At 40.8% G+C, this 24,101-nt stretch overlaps 1 protein-coding gene across 5 annotated transcripts in view; it reads left to right on the top strand.

The window, feature by feature from the left end:
- Positions 1 to 24,101, top strand: part of NNT (nicotinamide nucleotide transhydrogenase) — a 108,048-nt gene that overhangs the window by 47,267 nt on the left and 36,680 nt on the right. For all 5 annotated transcript variants that reach the window (XM_066240625.1, XM_066240623.1, XM_066240622.1 and 2 more), the window contains exons 8-17: positions 1,848 to 1,981; positions 2,252 to 2,443; positions 3,345 to 3,498; positions 6,296 to 6,457; positions 7,426 to 7,536; positions 8,374 to 8,519; positions 9,808 to 10,003; positions 11,542 to 11,775; positions 12,791 to 12,951; positions 15,315 to 15,494. In XM_066240625.1, coding sequence (XP_066096722.1) covers positions 1,848 to 1,981; positions 2,252 to 2,443; positions 3,345 to 3,498; positions 6,296 to 6,457; positions 7,426 to 7,536; positions 8,374 to 8,519; positions 9,808 to 10,003; positions 11,542 to 11,775; positions 12,791 to 12,951; positions 15,315 to 15,494 — 1,670 coding nt within the window. The remainder of the gene's footprint in view (positions 1 to 1,847; positions 1,982 to 2,251; positions 2,444 to 3,344; positions 3,499 to 6,295; positions 6,458 to 7,425; positions 7,537 to 8,373; positions 8,520 to 9,807; positions 10,004 to 11,541; positions 11,776 to 12,790; positions 12,952 to 15,314; positions 15,495 to 24,101) is intronic.

A 24,101-nucleotide genomic window follows, 5' to 3' on the forward strand; every position in this document is an offset into this window, starting at 1 on the left:
TTGGATTTCTTTGGATATATGCCCAGAAGTGGAATTGCTAGGTTATAGGGCAGTTGCATTTTTAATTTTTTGAAGTAACTCCATAGTGCTTTTACACTGGCTGCAGTAGTCTGCATTCCCACCAACAGTTCACGAGGGTTCCCTTTTCTCCACATTCTTGTCAATACTTTTATTTGTTGATTTATTCATGATAGCCGTTCTGACAGGCATGAGATGATATCTCATTGTGGTTTTCATTTGCATTGATGACTAGCGACATTGAACATCTTTTCATATGTCTATTGGCCATGGCACTTTCTTGACTATCCTCAATGTTATCCAGTGTTAAATTAAGGTTGATTAATATAACATAGGAAAATCTGGTGATGGTTGTTGAAATGATTAGGAATATCTATTTTGTCATTCATAAATTACTATTGAATGTTTCCTTGACATTTGTGAATTTCACAGGTGTGTCTCGTTTCCTTAATAGCTGATTATTATGCATCTTTAAAAAAACATGCAAGGCCGTGGCCGGTTGGCTCAGCGGTAGAGTGTCGGCCTGACGTGTGGGGGACCTGGGTTCGATTCCCGGCCAGGGCACATAGGAGAAGCGCCCATTTGCTTCTCCACCCCCCTCCCCTCTTTCCTCTCTGTCTCTCTCTTCCCCTCCCGCAGCCAAGGCTCCATTGGAGCAAAGATGGCCCGGGCGCTGGGGAAGGCTCCTTGGCCTCTGCCCCAGGCACTAGAGTGGCTCTGGTTGCGGCAGAGCGACGCCCCAGAGGGGCAGAGCATCGCCCCCTGGTGGGCAGAGCATCGCCTTGGTGGGTGTGCTGGGTGGATCCTGGTCGGGCACATGCGGGAGTCTGTCTGACTTTCTCTCCCCGTTTCCAGCTTCAGAAAAAAAAAAAAAAAAAAAAACCCAAAATACAAAATGTTTATTCTTCATGAGTGGTGCTCATGAAGGCGATGCTCTGCCCACCAGGGGGCGATGCTCTGCCCCTCTGGGGCGTCGCTCTGCCGCAACCAGAGCCACTCTAGTGCCTGGGGCAGAGGCCAAGGAGCCTTCCCCAGCGCCCGGGCCATCTTTGCTCCAATGGAGCCTTGGCTGCGGGAGGGGAAGAGAGAGACAGAGAGGAAAGAGGGGAGAGGGGTGGAGAAGCAAATGGGCGCTTCTCCTATGTGCCCTGGCCGGGAATCGAACCCAGGTCCCCCACACGTCAGGCCGACACTCTACCGCTGAGCCAACCGGCCACGGCCTTGCATGTTTTTTTAAAGATGCATAATAATCAGCTATTAAGGAAACGAGACACACCTGTGAAATTCACAAATGTCAAGGAAACATTCAATAGTAATTTATGAATGACAAAATAGATATTCCTAATCATTTCAACAACCATCACCAGATTTTCCTATGTTATATTAATCAACCTTAATTTAACACTGGATAACATTGAGGATAGTCAAGAAAGTGCCATGGCCAATAGACATATGAAAAGATGTTCAATGTCGCTAGTCATCAATGCAAATGAAAACCACAATGAGATATCATCTCATGCCTGTCAGAACGGCTATCATGAATAAATCAACAAATAAAAGTATTGACAAGAATGTGGAGAAAAGTGGATGTAAACCATTTGGGGGAGCAGCACTGAGATTCCCACGTGGAGCCAGTGGCTCCACCCAGCACACTGCCTGTGCATTTCACACTCTTATAGCTTCCTTAGGAGAATGACCAGTCTCACCTGTGGATGGATGTACGGAGTCTTTGGAAAGAGTTAAATTCCTGAGTGTTCAGAGACTACAGTAATACTTAGACTCTAGTTAAAAAAAATGATTATTTGTTCTGTTTTCTTTGATTTTATTAGGTAAAAAAGCTCCGGTTTTATTTACTAGAGAAATGATTGAGTCCATGAAGGAAGGTTCCGTTGTTGTGGATTTAGCTGCCGAGGCTGGTGGAAACTTTGAAACCACAAAGCCAGGAGAACTGTATGTTCATAAGGTATCGCTAAAGGCTTCTTCAATTCCCACATCTTTAGTGATCTGTGTGAGACTGTCTATTCCTTTAAATATGTAGAGAAACAGAAGCCTGAGATTGTTAAATAGGTACATTTTTAAAAGTTTCTTTTGAAATATATATATATTTTTATATATATTATACTTAGAAATGTATAGAATTTCAAAACTTAGTTTTGACTATGACAGAATTGTTACTAGAAAGAATGTGAGCATGTGATAATGGGGCTTGCTGGCTATATTTTTGTTTCTTTAGGGAGTGACTCACATCGGCTACACGGACCTTCCCAGCCGCATGGCCACGCAGGCCAGCACGCTCTACTCCAACAACATTACCAAACTCCTGAAGGCCATCAGCCCAGACAAGGATAATTTTTATTTTGAAGTGAAAGATGACTTTGACTTTGGTACAATGGGTCATGTCATCAGAGGCACTGTAGTGATGAAGGTAAGTAAAGAGGACTGTTCCTTCCTGAGTTTTCATTATTAATTTGCTTTAGGGTTTCTCTTCATGGAAGAGTCTTAGTTTGAAATTGAGATCTATTCTAATAGAGTATTAGTATGTTGGATTTATGCCAATAAAAACTATTTAAAGATGCAGGATGATTTAAATATTGCAAAGACTTATATACATGCATGACTCACCTAAAGTATACCTTGCTTTTGAAAAATAGAAATAAGCAAAAACCAGAATTGAATGAAGTAAAAATGAGATGTTTCTCAAACCTATCTGCTTTGAATGGTTTGATCTATTTCTTTCATATGTTCTATGTACATAAAAATATATATGTATGCATATATGTTTAACACATATTTTTATATGCCCATGCATTATGTGTATATAAAATGATAATTTATAAATTATATGAATTTATTTAAAATTCTTTTTAAAAGTCCCAATATTATACAGTATATTTTTGGAACCCTGGACTGACTTTATTTTATTTTTATTTTTCTGAAGTGAGAAGTGGGGAGGCAGAGAGACAGACACCTACCTGCATGCTCCTGATCATGATCCACCCGGCATGCCCGCTAGGGGGCGATGCTCTGTCCATCTGGGCTGTTGCTCCGTTGCAACTAGAGCCATTCTAGTGCTTGAGGCGGAGGCCATGGAGCCATTCTCAGCGCCTGGGCCAATTCTGCTCCAATGGAGCTTTGGGTGGGTGAGGGGAAAAGAGAGAGAGAAAGGAGAGGGGGAAAGGTGGAGAAGCAGATGGGTGCTTCTCCTGTGTGCCCTGGCCAGGAATCAAACCCGAAACTTTCACACACCAGGCTGATGCTCTACCACTGAGCCAACTGGTCAGGGCCTGGACTGACTTCAAAAATGCTATTTTTCTAATTTCTGCTAGGATGGCCAAGTGATTTTCCCTGCTCCCACACCGAAAAATATTCCCGAAGGGGCCCCAGTGAAACCCAAGACAGTGGCTGAGCTGGAAGCTGAGAAAGCAGCGACTGTCACGCCCTTTAAGAAGACGATGACAACGGCTTCCGCTTACACAGCAGGTGAGGGTCCTGTTCATCAGGATGCAGCCCTGATATTTAAATTGAGAAAGTAATGTGTCAGTTGTCAAAGTTAGTAAATGAGATCCCTTTGTGCGTCTTTGGGTTCCGCTAGGAACTGGGCCTGTTAGGAGCAGTTTTTCATACGTCTGTTATTTGTCCCATCCTACGGGATTGGAGACTGTGTTGACGGGAGAGAACGGGCACTCTGTGCAAAATACTGGAATGAATGTGTGTGAGAGGGTACACGGGCTGTTAATCCTTTTTCTTCTATAAAAACATTTAAAATAGAATTGTTAATATTTTTATCTACATCATATATATTGAGTAGCAATGTTAAGTGCATATAAATGTGGTTATTTGTTTGGTGTTTTTTAAAGCATCAGTTGTGATTATCTGCACAGCTGGGCAAGATTAGGGAACCAGAGGTTTACGCTAAAAAGAAGGCACTACAATACAATATGGCTTTTGTACGTTTGACCAACGGTCTAACTCATTCACCTAGTAAAAAAAAAGAAAAATGCCAATTTTAAATGCTTATTTTTTTTCTTTACAATTGAACATTAATTCTTCGCTTTTAAATTTATCTTTGTAAAAACACTGAAGAATTATTGTCACATAGGGTAAATATTCTCTGGCTATGAATTCCTGAGCCTAAATATATATATTTGATATTATATTGGTTCCTTTCTCATAGAATGAATTAAAAATGTTTAGATCTGCTTAGAGCCAAAACAAATAGAAAACAAACACAAATGATAAAGAATTACCGACCAGCACCAGGCACAGGGAGTTCTTGTAGCCTCAGCATTTCCCCTCATTCCCATGTGAGTCCAGATGTTTCAAAGCTAAGGATGTAACTCTCCTTGAATAAAGAGCAAGTCTCAGCAAAATGACCAAAAACTCTCTAGTTGTGATTATTGTGAATAAATAGGGCAGTGTCCCTACTTGCACTTACTTGTTAAAAAAAAAGAACCCAGATTATTGTAATGTCCATAGAGAGTATTACCAGTAGGATTGTGAATTGCAATTTCTCTTCAAGATTCAGGAGGAAGTGCAGCAAGGCATATATGATGATTTGTTTTCCTAGGTTTTTCTTATGTTTGTTAAGTCAGAGGTTATTGCATTTTAACAGCTAGGCCAATGGCCTATTCCAGTGAATAAAAAGATGGTCTTATATTTGTTTTTCTTTACCTTGAACTTCCTCCTTTGTAATAAAAACAAGTATTTTTTATTGTATATGTGATAGGAATCTATTTGAATAGCATGCTTCAAGGAATTTGATTTTCTTCCCCCCCCTTTTTTCTCTGCCTTTCTTATCTTTTTCCTGTGTTATATAGACTATAGAAATAGCACAAGTTGACATTACTACATGTATTATAGAAAAGACATTTGATTATTAAATAGTTTATAAGAAAATCTTCAGATGTGTGATTTCTGTCTTTTTCCAGATGAGGACAAATAGGTTTACTGATTTTACAGATGAGGGTACAGTAGCACAGAGAGGTTAAGTAATTTGTCTGGGGTCACACAGCTAGCAAGAAGTAGAGTCAGGATTTGATGCAGGCAGTCTGGCTTCAGGAAAGGTATTCTTTTTTTTTTAATAAATTTTTATTAATGGTAATGGGATGACATTAATAAATCAGGGTACATATATTCAAAGAAAACATGTCTAGGTTATTTTGTCATCAAATTATGTTGCAAAAGGAAAGGTATTCTTAACCATCGTCCTGTACAGCTTCTCTAAGGACTGACTGGAATGCAGAACAATGTTCTATCTAACTCTCCGTCCAGATGGCTAACAGGCCCTGCACTAGAGATCGAGTATGTGTGTGGGAGAATATAAATTAAAACTACAGTCTTAGTGAATGATTTGAGGTAAAATTAATGTCAGTTCCTACTTGTTCTGTCCGTGCCACTTGTAAAGAAATCATTTCTATCAAGGGGGAAAAAGGCATCTTATTTATTAAAAGTGAATTCCAGCTCGCTGAACACCCAGTCACCCGGTACCATTCTGCGTTTCCTGACCACTAGGTAACCCTTTCTTCTCTTCCAGAACAGCCATCCACATGTTTGCTGTTAGCAAAGGTGCTAATTAAAGATGTATGTTGAGAGCCGACTGTATTCTGCACATGCTTAATCTGATTTGTATTTCCCCCCTCTTCTGTGTACAATCCCGTTTGCTGACTCGGAGTTGAGGCTGGAGTGCCTGCCCTGGCCGGCAGTCTAGCCCCGATTTGGGACCAGTTGCAAAACTTGGTCCTGGGTGGGTGGAAGCCATGTGTTCTGGGAAGGTCTTGGAAGGGATGAAATCTTTCCTGTGCTTTTCACACCCCTCTTTCTCAGCCAAACCTGACATGACAGCAAACTGGCCTCCCACAAGCCCTCCCATATAAAGGTCATGCCTTGCCCAAGTCGAAAATGCTTTAGTAGATATTCAGAAGGCCTGTCCTTTTGGAATGAAAACACTTGTGTTAACACATGTGGCATTGTCAGTGAGACTTAAAACAGGGGACAAGCCACACAAAGGAAAAAAGGTGACTCATACATTTGAATAGATCTTTGCAATGCATTTTATTTTGGGGTCGGCAAGTTGAGTCCTGTTCACAATACCTTTCACACGTCTCCCTCCCCCTTTCCAATCATGAAATGTCTCAAAAATCTGCTCATAATTGGCAAGAGGATGGGATTAAAGAGCACCGACCATTCCACATGTTTGTGTGTGGGTGCGTGTGTGTGTGCTTTTAATCTTCCTGCAGTGATTGGCTGTCAGCTCATCCTCTGTCCTCTCCTTCCCTAGGTCTCACAGGGATTCTGGGTCTGGGCATTGCAGCTCCCAATTTAGCCTTCTCCCAGATGGTCACCACGTTTGGCTTAGCCGGCATCGTGGGCTACCACACCGTCTGGGGAGTGACCCCTGCCCTCCACTCGCCGCTGATGTCTGTGACGAATGCAATCTCAGGTTTGTCCCTCCCTCTCCCCTCCCCTCAGCTTCTCATGGGTGTGCAGGGTGCTTCCCATGAGGTTCATGACGCCTGCGTTTGCAAATTGTGTGGCTTGGCATAGGAGGTTGTGGTTGTGGTGACTTGGGCTCCCACAGGGGCTGGGGGCGGGCTGGACCACTTCCATTTCAAACAGTGCAAGCCACTGTTATTTCCTTCAGTTATGATTGCCTTGAAAGCACGGATTCCCCTGATAATAGTTGGAAACCAGCGTTTTATTGGGTCATAGCTGCAGCGTCCTTGTGGGGCTCTTCCTAGCTGCAGCCAAGCATTCAGCCTAGCAGGTCTGCAGTAGGCCACCCTGGCATCTGGTTCACCTGGAGCGTATGGGACAGGGGACACAGCTGGCCAGCAGGGCTCACAGAGGTCCAGGCCGCAGCCCACCCCACTGCCCAGGAGCTTTCTCTTTGGCCCCCAGCGAGGGCTCAGATCTGAGGAGTGAGACTCACATCAGACAGGTGTGGGAGCTGCCCTGCTTGGAAGCCTCCGGGCCTCAGTGGGCATTTCCTGTAACTCTGCCATAGGCTTAGCTTTTGGGATCTCCGCAGGGGTGATGTCCGGCCCCAAGAAGTACTGTGCTCTGGAAGGCCCGACACGATGGCCTCAGCCGCATGCATTCAGGAATGGTTTCTTCCAGTTCCCATGCAGTGTAGGCCCCAGGGGTCCTTTTTTTACTGTAAGTGATATTGTCTAGTGACCTTACTGATTTATACCTTCAGCAGGGGAGCAGAGAGAGACAAGATAAAGGAAGGCCGGAATCTTATGTGAAAGGAGAAGGAGTTTTGTTAACTTTTCTCAGAGTACTTTGGTGGGGAAGGTGTGTGAGAACTCTCTCCTTGGTGAATCTCTGCACGGGCGAGGTCCCAGCTGTGACCTCTGATTGGCAGTGTTGCTGTACCTGTTGACCATATTGCTGCTTTCTCTGTAGGGCTGACTGCAGTCGGTGGGCTGGCGCTGATGGGGGGACATTTGTTTCCGTCCACAACTTCTCAGGGCCTCGCTGCTCTTGCTACGTTCATATCCTCGGTCAACATTGCAGGTATGACGACAGTGACAGAAACCACAGTGCTGTTTTCAGTGGAGACATGAGGAGCAAAAATACATCAATATAAAACAGACATTCTTGTTTTAAGATTTTGTGCCTTTAAATCACGTTTCACTCAGACCATAAAAGCTTTCCATGAGGGAAAATTAGTGATTTTTGCCCATCTGTCATTTTTAGAAACTTTTTTGCTGAAAACCATCAGTGACCCAAAACAAACAAATAAAAGGATGTCTGGCGACAAGTTAGCTGGAAAGTTATTAAATGCATAGTTCGGCATTAAGTTGATGAGCTATCACTATAACATCTCTAGATGAGTATAATTGGAGATAAAATTTTATTCTTTGGCCTGAGCCTAGCCTGTGTTTGTTTCCGGAAACTGAAAGCCTGCTACGCCATTTGTACACACAACTCACTGGATGCTATTTTGTAGCTAAACCTTCTTTAATATGTCCAAGAAACCTGGTGCCTGTTGAAGTGGTATTTGCTCTTTTATCATTTATTATAGGGTTTAACAAACAGGATAACCTCTTAGAAGATAAATCCTGGCCTTTGATGATTCGCATTCCCAAGCTGTTAGAGTGGCTGTTTACTTGTAGTCATGCGGAAATAGTTGGTTCTGCACTGATCGCAAATTTAGGGTTTTTTTTTCCCCCTTTCTTCAGTGGAACTTGAGTAATAAAACAACTTCTAGTTTTGGCTGTTTAAAATGTTACTTAAAATGATATTTATCCATAGATGATAACGGTGTGCTTAAAATAGAAAAACTGTAGCCCTTCAAACAATCCTGGAGCTCATCAAGATGACCTTTCTGTTTCTGTTTACTCGGACAAGGTGGGTTTCTGGTGACTCAGAGGATGCTGGACATGTTTAAGCGTCCCACCGACCCCCCAGAGTACAATTACCTCTACCTGCTCCCCGGCGGCACCTTCGTTGGAGGATACCTAGCTGCTCTCTCCAGTGGTTATAACATTGAGCAGGTGAGAGGCCCAGCAGAAAGGCTTTGTTCTTGCCATGGCATTTTCCCCAATCGGATCTAACATGATCATTGCCAGTATTCAAACTCTGGGACGCAGGTACCGTAGTAACTCTAGAAACGTCTTGGTCAAATAGAAGTATTCCCATCCCCTCAGAATCAGGACCCTGGGTTCTAGAGACGGGTTATGCTGCTAATCATATGTGCATATGTGAGTTTGCCTGTTTGTCCCCAAGTTTCTGCATGTGTCCAGAGTTGAAGGTTGTTCGTATCTTCTTTGTGTACCTGGCTGGGTTGTTGTAGGATACAATGTAGTAATCATAATAAATCTGAGAAGTGTCTACTATTAAATACTATAATTAGTCTTTTGTTACTTATACCCCCTACAAATCCAGCATGCCATCCCTTGTTATCAGGAGATGTTATACCAATTAATTTTTAAAAGACTGTGTAAACATGAATGCTCTATAGAAAGACAGATAATAACTTTGCAAGGCCTACATATAATTATTATATGACTCAACTTTGAACTTGTTATTTTCCATTTCTTCTCAACCACTATTGCTGGAATGCAAACTCCCTGACAGCAGAAAAACCGTGTCTCTTGGTTTCTCCCGTTTCTAACATGCAGTATTTGTTGAATGAACAAAATTTCTTTTGAGAAGAGTTGGAGCAGTGAGTCAGAGGTCCATGTCTGACCCAGATTTGCTATTTACCGATCACGTGACCTTGGAAAACTTACGTAACCTCTTTGAGCTTTGGTTTTCTCTTTTATGAAAGGAGGCTGACGATTCTCTCCTCCTGTGGGTCTCGGGGGACTGAGTTACGGCACTTGGGAAGTGTGTGACCTGGTCCCTGGCAGTCACAGCACCAGCATTTGCTCTTTTGGAGCAGCTGGTGAGATCCCATAAGGGCCTGATTTACATGTAGGTACATTATATGCATTTGGGCATGCCAGCAAATCTCAGAAGAAACCAATTTACATAAGTGGTATAATTGTAAGTACAATGGAATGTATTTGGCCTCCCTAATGGATAGGAAAATATATTGAAATATTAAAAGAAGAGCGTATATTGGTATCTCTATTGTCTGAATTTAAAATTGTCTTTAGAGGATCACGTTTTTTCAAGAGAGGTCCTCCCTATGTTAATAGACTGAGAGTTTTGATAGCCTCTCTCTCTCTCCCTCCCTCTCTCTCTCTCTCCCTCTCTCCCTCTTTCCCCTTCTCCCTTTCCCTCTCTCCCTTCTGCCTCTCCCTCTCTCCCACCCTTTCCGCCTTCCCCTTTGAGAAGACCATATACCTGGGCTCAGGTCTGTGCTGTGTCGGTGCTCTGGCTGGCCTTTCCACCCAGGGGACGGCTCGCCTTGGCAATGCTCTGGGCATGATTGGTGTGGCTGGAGGTCTGGCTGCCACCCTTGGAGGCCTCAACCCGACCCCAGAATTGTTGGCTCAGATGTCTGGAGCAATGGCTTTGGGCGGTACCATTGGTAAGCATTTGTGGGTTTCTGTCTTTATGTGAGCCCATGCCCATTTTTTAGCCTACTTTTGACTCAGTTGGGTACTTAATTACATTTAAAAAAAAAAAGTTTTAATTTGAGAATTATACCAATTGTGATGACTTTTCACCAAAATAAAACAGATAAGTTGTATTAGAAACAAAGGTAATAATTCTGTCCACAGTTAACTTTCTCAGCAATTTTTTAAATTAAATTTTGTTACTTTGGCTCTTGAGGTTATCCATGGTTCTTATATAGTATCTGTACGGTAGGAATACTGTGTAAGGATGGGCTACTATTCATCTCCTCCCAGCTGCATAGTTAATAACCACATTGGGGGCTTGAAACCGGCCGTGGGAGTTGTACTGACACCATGGAAATCAACAAATGCTATGTACTGGGTTTCATTTATTGGTTGTTGATGGTCGGGACCTAAGAAAGCAGTGGAGGAAATGTTAACAGTGTAGCATGAACTGAAAAGCGTGTTGTGTTGTGTCTGTAGCCTTACTTTGTGAATAGCACAAAAAGTCGAGTCACAGTACCCTTTCAGTGCTTGGAAACTATTACCAGAACCAGTGAAGTCGTCACTCACATGGTTGACAATGAGTGAAGTTGTCACATACATCTTGTTTTGCTCTCCTCTCACTCGTTAGTGTTAAAATTATTAACCAGCGTCATGTGGGAGCTACACTCATTCATCAGCCAACACGAGGTTCACTGCAGGTGCCAGAGTTTGGCAAGCATCAATAAAAAGCATTGTGTGAAAATCAGTTGTCCGTATGGAATTTACAAGAAAGTATTGTGTATCTCATTATTATTTGAAATCTGTGTGCTACACACCTTTATATCTGTATAAAGGACATGTGTGAATTTATACACACTAACATTTTTATCCTGAGGAACTGGTGGTTAAATATGTATCAGCTTTCGGCCCCTTATCCTGACCGCCCCTTGAAAGACTTGAAGGAAGATGCTGAGCCGTGGGTTCAGGCAGAAGGACATGCTTTTAGACGTGAACTTGAACTTTTATATCACCTAGCTAGAGCTGGGAAACTCCTTCAGAACTCTCCGATTTGGACATTTTTTTACGCAGATATTTGCATTTTATTACCTTTGGACGTGGCTCCTGCCCACCCCCGTGAAAAGCTAGGCCTTCTTCATATCCAGCTGTTTCTCATGTGCAGGGCCTGGGTTATTCGTGCCTTGGGGGAGAATTTAAGGAGATTCATGGAGCTTTAAGGAACTCAAGGATCTGCGAGGCCAGGGGCGTATGAAGGTTGTGAAGGGAAGGGGCTATGTGGAGGTGGGCTTTGGCCAGGTGTGTGGAGAGAACTGCTCTTTTGAAGGGGCGTACAGAGCTAGTGTCCTAACGCCTGCACCGTCCCGCAGGGCATCGTTAGCTCATGCTAGGAAGCAAATCATTATTTCCTGGTGACCGGGACGGAAACCCTTACGTGTAGTCTCAACTGCGACCTCTCCTCAAGGGTCCGTCCAGTTTTAATGGCTCTCTGACCTGCGTTTCCCAACAGGACTGACCATTGCCAAGCGCATCCAGATTTCGGACTTGCCGCAGCTGGTGGCGGCGTTCCACAGCCTGGTGGGCTTGGCGGCTGTGCTGACCTGCATCGCCGAGTACATCGTGGAGTACCCGCACTTCGCCACGGACGCCGCCGCCAACCTCACCAAGATCGTGGCCTACCTCGGGACCTACATCGGCGGGGTCACCTTCAGTGGCTCCCTGATCGCCTACGGAAAACTGCAGGGTACGTGGTCCACCAGGGCACAGAGGCATGCAGCTGCGGTGTAGGGGGGATAGGGCTTCGTTTCCATTTCAGAAAATGGCTTAACGGTAGAACCCGTCAAGTGAAGAGTTTGTGCAGTGCTCAGAATGTATAAGCACCTTCCTCTCTCCTCGGCTTCCTTCTGTTGATCCTTACAAACCTCGTGGCACTGGAAGCTGTGTCTCCCATGTCAGCCGGGGGAGGAAACCGGGGTACAGACTTCTGTGCAGAGGGACCGTCTGACATTTGATAACTCCTAAGAACAAGACAGCAAACTCACAACCCTCGGCCTCCAGCCCAGAGGGAAGCTTTTTGACTGTGTGTGTGCGATTAGCACACAGTGCTTATGTTGGAAACAAATGCACATTTGAGGGTTCTGGTTTGTCGACTTGTGCTATTGCTCAAAGCAGTCGTGACAACAGAAGTCAGGGTAGAACCCCCCACGGGCGGCTTCTAGTGTTTCATGAAAAAGTGAATTGCTAAAAGAAACTAGTTTGTGATTTCAAAACCTGGTCTTGCCTCTCAGTAAACTAAGTCATTAAAAGTAAGTTGGGAAACTTCCATGAAACTTAAAAATCACAGAATGCCTGTAACATTCTATCTGATGATGCTTTGTCATCGGAAACAACTAGCAAACCAGAAATGCTAATGTGCTATCACTTTGGATGTTTTAAATAACTAAAACAACATTCAACTTCTCTCTTGGTCCTATGAAGAAAAGGGAACTTTTTGAGATTCCGTGGCAAGATTAAGAAATTGTTCTGTGAGCCGGTTAGAGGAACAGTTAGGTTGAGGGGTCTTTTTCCTACTTGGGTCATTTGTTACATGTGAGAACTCGAAACTGCTTTTATGTTGCAGTATCTGGTGATGTGAAGTGATATGTGGAATACCACGTTTTAACTCTAATGTTACATTTTGGTGTTGGGGATTAAATGACATATACTTTGTGTGGGTGGGGTTTCTTCAAAGGTTCTGATGGCCCTGCGCTTGGTTCTAGGTATCCTGGATTCTGCCCCGCTCCTGCTCCCAGGGCGGCACATGCTGAACGCGGGCCTGCTGGCTGCTAGTCTGGGTGGGATCATCCCTTTCATGATCGACCCCAGCTTTGCCACGGGCATGATCTGCCTGGGCTCTGTGTCGGCTCTCTCGTCTGTCATGGTAAGAGTCAGGGACGGAAAGCACCTACGTAGCAGGAACTGGTTGGATATTAGAGTACGTACGGTCTAGTTCTACTTCTATCTCTTCAAGACTCTTAACAGAGTAAATGTGCTTTAAAATGATGTTAACATAGTTATCTTTTTAGAGCCTAGAAAATAGAGAAAAGTGTAACAAGACATTCACTCTTTTCTCTCTACTCAACTGTTTCTTTTCAAGTTTTTCACATGTGACATCTTTATTGCTCTGGGGTCTTTTCACTAGATCGATGTGTTGGTGGCTAGGAATTTTAAAAAGCCAAGCATTTAAATCCCTTTCATTATGGGCCTACTGTGTGTGACAAGGCCTGCACCCTGGTGTTTGGGGTTATGTAACAAGTGTGGGATAGTCCCTGCTGTTGGTTGCTCTCAATTCATTAGATTAGAAGCTATGACTTCAAGTCAGATAATTATATGAAATAGAATGCAGGTAATAAACTGTGTTCAGCGAAGGAGTTCAGTGAAGCCTTTCGTGAGATTGTTTGGTCCTCCTCACCTTCCCTCATTTTATTTATCTACATATCACAATCTGGCGTCTTATTTTATCAGTGTATGCTCCTGTAGCATACAGCTCTGAGTTATTAACTAACCGCTTCATGTTTGTCTGGTTTAGACTTTGTAGATTTGGTTTACAGTTCTTAAGTTTTTAAGATAATTTACGGTGTTACAAGCATACAACAATTGCTTATCAAACACTTATTGGCTGTCTGATTTAGAAAAACAAGATGTAGTGTTAAGATGATACTGATTTTTATGTTATCCTACGTGTTTGGTCGTTATTTTAACACAGAACCTTTAGAACACTGAAAAGTAACTTAAAATTCTACCTTAATGTGACTACTGATGATCTAATTTTATTCTGACATATATAGCACCTATTTTCTGTTATATTTTAAGCAAAAGGATTTTTTAAAAAATTCTATTGATTGATCTTAGAGAGAGGAAGGGAGAGAGAGAGAGAGAGAGACAGGAACATCAATCTGTTCCTGTATGTGCCCTGACCAGGGATTGAACTGGGAACTTCTGTACTTCGGGACAATGCTCTAACCAACCAAGCTATCTGGCCAGGGCAAAAGGGAAATAGTTTTGATTTTTTTTTTAAATTTAATAGGCAGGAGAGGTACTATCACTTGTAGCATTGAAATGTAAAACTTCAAGAATTGTTACTTTTGAGAAGAGGTGAATTTTATATTTAAAAGATAGTTAATGACTCTTTGAGAATGCCTGAGTGAGATAAAGTATTTCATTGGCTAATATAATTGGTTTTTATTTAAGTAATACGTGAATGCATTCACATCATAACAAACTCAAACTCTGGGGGCATATGTGGAACAAAAACAAAAATCTTTCTCTCTGCCCCCCCTTTTCCTCTCTGGTCTTGTGATGTTGGGTTGCATCATGGACATCATGAGTGACAGAAACTTTGGATTCTGTTATATTCCTCCAAAGAGTATTGATTATTATTGTTTAAAAAAATTTTTTTTTTTGTAGGTAGCTCCCCAGGATGAATCCAGGTTTCAAGTTCTAGCCCCTCTGTGGTAGGGGGAAGCTGCAGTCTTTTATACAATTCTTCAGCCAAAGTTTATATTCAGTATGATTTTGGTGTTTCAGGTGTACAGCATAGTGGCTGGACAATCATATACTTTACAAAGAGCTCCCCCTCTATATTTCATTTGCCCTCCTGAAACCATGTGCTGTTATTATATTATTATTGACTATATTCCCTATGCTGTCGTTTATATCCCAACAATCTGTTGTATTTTATTCTTCATGGGATTGCTCGGAGTCTGTCCACATATGCCTTGTTCAGGAGTCAGCCAGAGATTTGGGCAGAGTTTATACACAGAATTTGGGGCTTTCTTTCTCTAGCCTACTCCTTTGCAGAATTTACTTCCTCACCTTCCAACTGCCTTGCTCACCCTGAACCCTGTCCTTGCATCTTCAGACTAGCCTATGGGATTCTATTTTGTTTCAGCTGTCTGACCTGGCACCAGCAGGGACCTGCCCTCATGCAGATGCCACAAAAACAGGGACATTCACTCTGTGTGGTCACTTTGTTCAAGTGCAGACCCCTCTCAGTTTCTGCCTGCTTTTCATTGCTGCCTTTTAGGGATTTAGGGATTATTTTGTGGGGGAGGTGGTGCAGTGTTTCCATTTGTTATGTCTGTGGGAGAGTTGCTCAGCTAGGAGGCACCTGGTCCTTACCAGCGGTGAGACGTCTGTGTCAATATAGTCACTGGCAAACTGGAAAGATTAAGAACCCAGACGTTCAATGTCAGAGGCTGTATTCTTATTCTACTAATCTGGAGTTGCGCTTTGTCATCCTAGGGTGTGACTTTGACGGCTGCTATCGGCGGTGCTGACATGCCCGTGGTCATCACTGTGCTGAACAGCTACTCAGGCTGGGCCTTGTGTGCCGAGGGCTTCCTGCTCAACAACAATCTGCTGACCATCGTGGGCGCGCTCATTGGCTCCTCCGGGGCCATCCTGTCCTACATCATGTGTGTGGTAAGGAGCAACCTGTCGGGAAAGAAATGCTGTTCTGCTATAAGGACATATCTGTCATTTCCCATGTTCGCGGTGAAAATGACTATCTTGGTTTTATTTCTTCCGCTGAAATACCAGAATGTCTCATTTGAACAAATTTGCAAGGCCACTTTCAAACTACTCAAATGTAGAAAATTAGGAAAATTGGATATGAAAGCAAAAGTGTGCTGACACCATCTGAGATAAACAGTTAAGGTTTTGGTTTATTTCCTTCTATTCTTTTTCTTTGTGTATCATTACTTATCTGTGGATTTGCTTGTCTGATCCTAAGGCACATTTTTACATTTAATGTTCTTTTTTATTTTTTATTATTAAATTTAATGCTGTGACATTGATAAATCAGGGTACATATGTTGAGAGAAAACATCTCCAGATTATTTTGACATTTGATTGTGCTGTATACCCTTCCCCCAAAGTCAAACTGTCTTCTGTCACCTTCTATCTGGTTTTCTTTGTGCCCCTCCCCTCCCCCACCCCCTCTCTCCTTCCTCGCCCCATCTCCCCTCCCCCCACCCCCACCCCCGTGGCCATCACATTCTTGTTCATGTTTCTGAGTCTCATTTTTATGTCCCATCTATGTATGGATTCATATAGTTCTTAGTTTTTTCTGATTTACTTATTTCACTCCGTATAATGTTATCAAGGTCCATCCATGTTATTTGTAAATGATCCAATGTCATCATTTCTTATGGCTGAGTAGTATTCCATAGTATATATGTACCAAAGCTTTTTAATCCACTCATCCTCTGACGGACACTTGGGCTGTTTCCAGATCTTCACTATTGTGAACAATGCTGCCACAAACATGGGGGTGCATTTCTCCTTTTCGAGCCATTCTATGGTGTTTTTGGGGTATATTCCTAAAAGTGGGATAGCTGGGTCAAAAGGCAGTTCGATTTTCAGTTTTTTGAGGAATCTCCATACTGTTTTCCACAGAGGCTGCACCAGTCTGCATTCCCACCAGCAGTGCAGGAGGGTTCCCTTTTCTCCACATCCTTGCCAGCACTTATTCTGTGTTGTTTTATTGATGAGCGCCATTCTGGCTGGTGTGAGGTGATATCTCATTGTGGTTTTAATTTGCATTTCTCTAATGATTAGTGATATTGAGCATTTTTTCATATGCCTATTGGCCATCTGTATGTCCTCTTTGGAGAAGTGTCTATTCATTTCTTTTTCCCATTTTTTGATTGGATCGTTTGTCTTCCTGGTGTTGAGATTTACAAGTTCTTTATAAATTTTGGTTATTAACCCCTTATCAGACGTATTGTCAAATATGTTTTTCCATTGTGTAGTTTGTCTTTTTATTCTTTTCTTATTGTTTTTAGTTGTGCAAAAGCTTTTTAGTTTGATATAGTCCCATTTGTTTATCCTGTCTTTTATTTCACTTCCCCGTGGAGATAAATCATCAAATATATTGCTCCGAGAGATGTCAGAGAGCTTACTGCCTATGTTTTCTTCTAAGATGCTTATGGTTTCACGGCCTACATTTAAGTCTTTTATCCATTTTGAGTTTATTTTTGTGAGTGGTGTAAGCTGGTGATCTAGTTTCATTTTCTTGCAGGTAGCTGTCCAATTTTCCCAACACCATTTGTTAAAGAGGCTGTCTTTACTCTATTGTATTGAATATTTCCTTACCTCCTTTGTCAAATATCAGTTGTCCATAGAGCTGTGGGTTTATTTCTGGGTTCTCTGTTCTGTTCCATTGATCTATATGCCTGTTCTTACGCCAGTACCAGGCTGTTTTGAGTACAATGGCCTTGTAGTATAACTTGATATCAGGAAGTGTGATACCTCCCACTTTATTCTTCTTTTTTAAGATTACTGAGGCTATTCATGTTCTTTTTTGGTTCCATATAAATTTTTGGAATATGTGATCTATATCTTTGAAGTATGTCATTGGTATTTTCATTGGTATTGCGTTGAATTTATAGATTGCTTTGGGTAATATAGACATTTTAATGATGTTTATTCTTCCTAACCATGAGCACGGTATATGCTTCCACTTGTTTGTATCTTCCTTGATTTCTTTTATCAATGCTTTGTAATTTTCCGAGTACAAGTCTTTAGTCTCCTTGGTTAAGTTTACTCCTAGGTACTTTATTTTTTTGGTTGTAATAGTGACGGGGATTGTTACCTTAATTTCTCTTTCTGACTGTTCATTGTTGGCATATAAAAATGCCTCTGATTTCTGAGTATTAATTTTATATCCTGCCACTTTGCTGAATTCATTTATCAGGTCCAGTAGTTTTTTGACTGAGACTTTAGGGTTTTCTATATACAATATCATATCATCTGCAAATAATGATAGTTTTACTTCTTCTTTTCCAACTTGAATGCCTTTTATTTCTTCTTCTTGTCTGATTGCTGTGGTAGGACTTCCAGGACTATGTTGACTAAGAGTGGTGAAAGGGGGCACCCCTGCCTTGTTCCTGATCTTAAGGGTATTGCTTTTAATTTTTGCCCATTGAGTATGATGTTGGCTGTGGGTTTGTCATAGATGGCTTTTATCATGTTGAGGTATGTTCCCTGTATTCCCACCTTGCTGAGAGTTTTGATCATGAATGGGTGCTGGATTTTATCAAATGCTTTTTCTGCATCTATTGAAATTATCCTATGGTTTTTCTCCTTCTTTTTGTTTATGTGATGAATCACATTGATTGATTTACAAATATTGTACCAGCCTTGCCTCCCCAGAATAAATCCCACTTGATCATGGTGTATGATTTTTTCCATATATTGTTGGATCCGGTTTGCTAATATTTTGTTGAGGATTTTAGCATCTATATTCATCAGAGATATTGGCCTATAATTTTCTTTCTTTGTGTTGTCTTTGCCTGGTTTTGGAATCAGAATTATGCTCGCCTCATAAAAGGAGCTTAGAAGTCTTCCTTCCTCTTGAATTTTTTGAAATAGTTTGAGAAGGATAGGAGTTAGTTCTTCTTTGAATGTTTGGTAGAATTCAGTTGTGAAGCCATCAGGCCCTGGACTTTTCTTTGTTGGGAGTTTTTTGATAACTGTTTCGATCTCATTTTGTATAATCGGTCTGTTTAGGTTTTTTGATTCTTCCAGATTGATTTTTGGAAGATTGTATGTTTCAAGGAATTTGTCCATTTCATCTAGGTTGTCTAGTTTTTTGGCATACAGTTCTTCATAGTATTTTCTTATAATATTTTGTATTTCTGTTGTGTCAGTTGTTATTTCTCCACTCTCATTTCTAGTTTTATTTATTTGAGTTCTCTCTCTCTTTTTCTTGGTGATTCTAGTTAAAGGTTCATCAATCTTGTTTACCTTTTCAAAGAACCAGCTCCTAGTTTCATTGATTCTCTGTATTGTTTCTTTAGCCTCTATGTCATTTATTTCTGCTCTGATCTTTATTATTTCCTTCCTTCTACTACATTTGGGCTTTACTTGCTGTTCTTTTTCTAGTTCTTTTAGATGCAGGGTTAAGTTGTTTATTTGAGCCTTTTCTAGCTTCTTAAAGTGTGCCTGAGTGCTATGAACTTCCCTCTCAGTACTGCTTTTGCTGTGTCCCATAAATTTTGAGTTATTGTATGCTCATTGTCATTCGTTTCTAGGAATTTCTTTATTTCTTCTTTGATCTCATTCTTAATCCATTCATTATTTAACAACCTGCTATTTAGTTTCCATGTGTTTGAGAATTTTTGAGCTTTTCTGTTGTGGTTCATGCCGTTGTGATCGGAGAGAGTGCTTGATATGATTTCAATCTTCTTAAATTTGTTGAGAGCACTTTTGTGCCCTAACATGTGGTCTATCCTAGAGAATGTACCATGAGCACTTGAAAGAAATGTATATTCTGCTGCTTTAGGGTGAAAGGTTCTAAAGATATCTATTAAATCGAGTTGATCTAGTGTGTCCAATAAGTCTGCTGTTTCTTTGTTAATTTTCTTTCTTGAGGATGTATCTAGTGATGTTAGTGGGTATTGAAATCCCCTACTATTATAGTATTGCTGTTGATCTCGCCCTTTAAATCCATCAAAGTCTGCTTTATATATTTAGGTGCTCCTATATTAGGTGGATAGATATTTATAATAGTTATATCTTCCTGTTGGATTACTCTCTTTATCATTATGTAGTGGCCTTCTTTATCTCTTACTACATCCTTTGTTTTAAAGACCAATTTGTCTGATAAAAGTATTGCTACCCCAGCTCTTTTTTCATTTCCATTTGTATGAAATGTTTTTTTCCATCCTTTTACCTTCAATCTATGTGTATCTTTTGTTCTAAGGTGTGTCTTTTGTAGACAGTATATGTACGGGTCCTGTTTTCTTATCCACGCAGCTACCCTATGTCTTTTGATTGGATCATTTAATCATTTACATTTAAGGTTATTATTGATATGTAATTGTTTATTGCCATTTTATTCTTTAAAGCTGTATTCCTTTTTTGCTATATTCTTTTCCCACTTTGATCTTTTTACAACAGGCCCCTTAACATTTTCTGCAGCGTTGGTTTGGTTGTAATGAATTCCTTGAGTTGTTTTTTGTCTGGGAAGCTTTTTATTTCTCCTTCAATTTTAAACGATAGCCTTGCTGGATAAAGTAGTCTTGGTTGTAGGTTCTTGTTCTGCATTACTTTGAATATTTCTTGCCATTCCCTTCTGGCCTCAAGTGTTTCTGTTGAGAAGTCAGATGTCATCCTTATGTGGGCTCCTTAGTAGGTGATAGCTTTTTTTTCTCTTGCAGCTTTTAATATTTTCTCTTTTTCACTTAGCTTTGGTATTTTAATTATGATGTGTCTTGGTGTAGGTTTCTTTGGGTTTCTCTTTAATGGCATCCTCTGTGCTTCTTGGACTTGTGAGAGTTTCTCTTTCATTAATTTAGGGAAGTTTTCAGCTATGATATGATTGAACAAAGTCTCTATCCCTTGTTATTTTTCTTCTTCTTCAGGAACCCCTATGATGCGGATGTTATTTCTCTTCATGTTGTCACAGAGCTCTCTAGAGTTTCCTCTGACTTTTTGAATCTCTTTTCTCTTTTCTTCTCTGCTTTCATGCCTTTATTCCAGTTGTCCTCCACCTTGCTGATTTGATCCTCAGCTCTATCTATCCTGTTTTTAATTCCTTCCATTGTGGTCTTTATTTCTGATATTGTATTTGTCATCTCTGACTGATTCTTTTTTATACTTACTTTTTCTTTATTTAGGTGTTCCTAATGACTATCCATTGTTGTTCTAAGATCCTTAAGCATCCTTACAATCATTATTTTGAACTCCGCATCTGGAAGTTTGATTATTTCCATATCACTCAGTTCATCTCCTGAAGGTGTCTCTTGTGGTTTCATTAGGATTGCATTTTTTTGTCTTCTCATTATGTCTGTGTTTGGGTGTTTTGCTTATAGAGCTGGTTGAGTCTAGGCTTGGTGTTGTCTGCCTCCAGTTTTCAGTTGTGTTATTTCTAGGTCTTCTTGGGCTGGTATCAGCTATTATTTGTAATCCACTTTTGGATTTGGGCAGCTTTGAAATCTTGATTTGTTTGTTTTCTTAACAGGTGATAGTCTTGTTTACTGATCTCAGCAGGGGGCTTCCTTGAAACTGTATCCAGGAATGCATGGGTGTAACCTGAGACTCTGAAGGCCTCTTCCACCAACTAATCTCTCTGGGGGCAGGGTGTTTTCTCAGCTTCAGTGGGAGGAGGTGTATCTCAGATCTCCATGGAGACCTGAGTTACTGCCCCTCCTCCCCACTTCTTGTTTTCTGCTGTGTCTTGTTGCGCTGATTGGAGCTGGAGAGATGTCTGGAGATCTCTGATCTGGAAGCAATTCAGTACTGTTTTGTGGGGAAGGATCAGTCCCTCCCCCAGCTATGGCTGCCTCCAGCATGAATGAGTCAGATTTTTTTAGGTTGTCTCCTGCATTCCTTAGCTCCTCACAGTCTGTCCCTCTTTCTTTCCTTTCCACTTGGGAGATAAGCTGGTCTTTTCAACACATCTCGCTCTCTGGTCGCCAGGCAAGTGGCTGTGAGCAGTATTTTCTGCTCTTTTCCGTGGGGTTAGATCCCCTCTGGGCTCTCAGCCTAACCCCCCCCCCATTCCTGTAAGCAGGGGAGATTCAGGTGCTCCCTACCAGGTTTATTGTGGCTTCTTCTTTGCTCCTTGGTTTTTGAGAGCTGTTCTTATAGTCCAGAGGTGGTTTTTCACACTGATTTTTCCTAAATTGATTTGTATTCGTTTGGTGGTGAGAGTTGGGCGTCTGTGCGTCTGCCTACTCTGCTGCCATCTTCAGGTCTCCTACATTTAATGTTTTTAATCTTATAAACTATGTTCTTGCCATGTTATCATGGAAAATGATTTTTAAGTATTATTTTAAGGGGCTTTATGCTAATCCATCATATGCCTTATATAAATATATGTACTATATAAATATAAATATACACATATCTTTAATATTTCCCTCATGCTGTAGCTCCTAGGTTGCTGACTTTTTATTTTCCTTTGTACATCCGTCCATCTCTGGCACTTGTGATTTTTATTCTCGGATCGGTTCTTAGAAGGGCAGGGGTGTGCTGGCTTTTGTGGGCTTGCTCCATGGACTCCTGTGTTGCATTGGAGAGCTTACTACACTCCCACTCCCATGGCTCATCTGGGGGCGTGCCTGTCTGGAAGTTTCATAATCAGCATGACTTTTTGTTTTAAAAAGAAAAGGAAAAAAAAGAACAAATACTTCCTAGCTTCCTTTTGGGTTTTGCTTCTCTTCTTGATGGCAAGAAGATATCCTGCAAATAATAACAGGTTTGACTAGAAACCTTTTCTAAAATTATAGACGTTATTCTCTAAAAAATAGTGAAGGACTGCGCAAGGAGAGGCGTGAAGCCGAGGGAAATCAGGATGTGAACCTTACAGTGATGAACAGCTCAGAAAAAGAACACTTCCCCACCTTTATTCTTTTATTGCATTATTTAACCCCTTATCTTACAACAGAGCGTTTCTGTTTTATCTGAAAATCTCATTGTAAATTGAATGCTGCAGTTATCTTTTTATAATAAAAAATTAGTTTTCTTTGGTCATAGTATAAAAGGAAGAATTTGGTAGCCCAAGTTCAAAACAAGTTAAGAAGTTTTAATTAAATCCCCCACGTTGTTCAGGGAATTTTGGAAAGGTGGAGTTTTTGTGTCTCTTATTTGAAAAGTGTCAGGCTTTGGAGATTAAAAAAAATGTTTATGAAGAAGAAGACATTTATTCAGTTGTATTAGAAATAGTTTTCTCTAAAAAAGAACCTGTAACCCTTCGTTTGATTTTACTTCATTTGGTGAATTGGAATGACCAGCAGGGGGCAGCAGATTTTCATTAATACATGTGTTGGGGCAAAATACTGGTTTTAAAATCAAACAGGAGGATTTGAATTTTAACAAAGCTAGTAGCATTCTGGTATGAGAGTGGAGGGGTTGACTAGTACCTGGATCTCGGAATGTCATCATGGGTACCTTCTGGCTTTTCTTTTTTTTTTCTTTAATGGTTTTCTTTAGGTTCTTAAATTTATCAACACTGTTTCCCAAAGGTGCCTCTTATTTCTTCTCCATTTCCTTTCCCTTCCTCATTTAGCTTCTTATCATTTTTGGTTTTAGTCACTACCGTGACTTGGACAGTAGCCATTCGGTAACAGTAACTAGAATGAGATGGGAAGAGGCACCAGTTGAAAGTACTCTTTTCTATGTGTACTTATACATTATATCATATTTCTCTTAATTTTTTCTATTTCTATTCTTGACCTGTTTTCTCTTCTTATTCTGTTTTATATATTTTTTCTATTTCCTCTGCCTTCAGCATGCCATTTACTATCAGCATACTGCAGATACTTTCTATTCCTATACTGTATTTAAGGCTAACAATGCATTCTTAGAGTTGTTTGTGATTATAAATATCACAGTGGGTCAGATTGATACTCTGCAATAGCCAAATTAAATTGGGTTTAAGCACAGTTGAACCCAAATTAATTATAAAAATAAAAGACATTTAATATGGGAAATTTGGAAGAAAATAGAAAAGAATGAATAAGAAAATAATCTATAATCCCATTACCACTTAACTGCTAACATTTAATATTCTAATTATAGTCTCTTCATATGCATATGTTTAAATACATTCTGTATTGTTTAATTTTCTCATTAACAGTTTTCTAACAGTTTTTAGTGTCTGCTAAGACAATATTATATCATATAAATATGCATTATTTACCCAAGTCCATATTATTAGTTTTTACCTTTTCTTTCCTGCAGTATATTCTCCTTTTGCATTTTTTATTGTTTCCTTAAGTCAAATTTTTATACGTACTATTACTTGGTCAAAGGGAGTAAGATCTTTCTGGTGTTTTTGGTAAATTGCTATCCACAAAGGCATCCCTGTAGCGAGTTCTCCCCAAAGTGCTTGTCTCACTGAACACTTTCTGCTCCTCTGTCTTATTACAAAACAAACAAGACAACAACAACAACAACCAAAAAACAAGCTTGCCCTATTTTTCAATGTTGAAGATAGGTATTGTCTTCACTTCTGAACTTTCCTGGTGTCTGACTTTTCACACCCATCTCCCTTGATCCTTAGCCTGCGCTTGTTTATAA

The sequence above is a fragment of the Saccopteryx bilineata genome, chromosome 1, assembly GCF_036850765.1.
Source record: "Saccopteryx bilineata isolate mSacBil1 chromosome 1, mSacBil1_pri_phased_curated, whole genome shotgun sequence".
NCBI lineage: Eukaryota > Metazoa > Chordata > Mammalia > Chiroptera > Emballonuridae > Saccopteryx > Saccopteryx bilineata.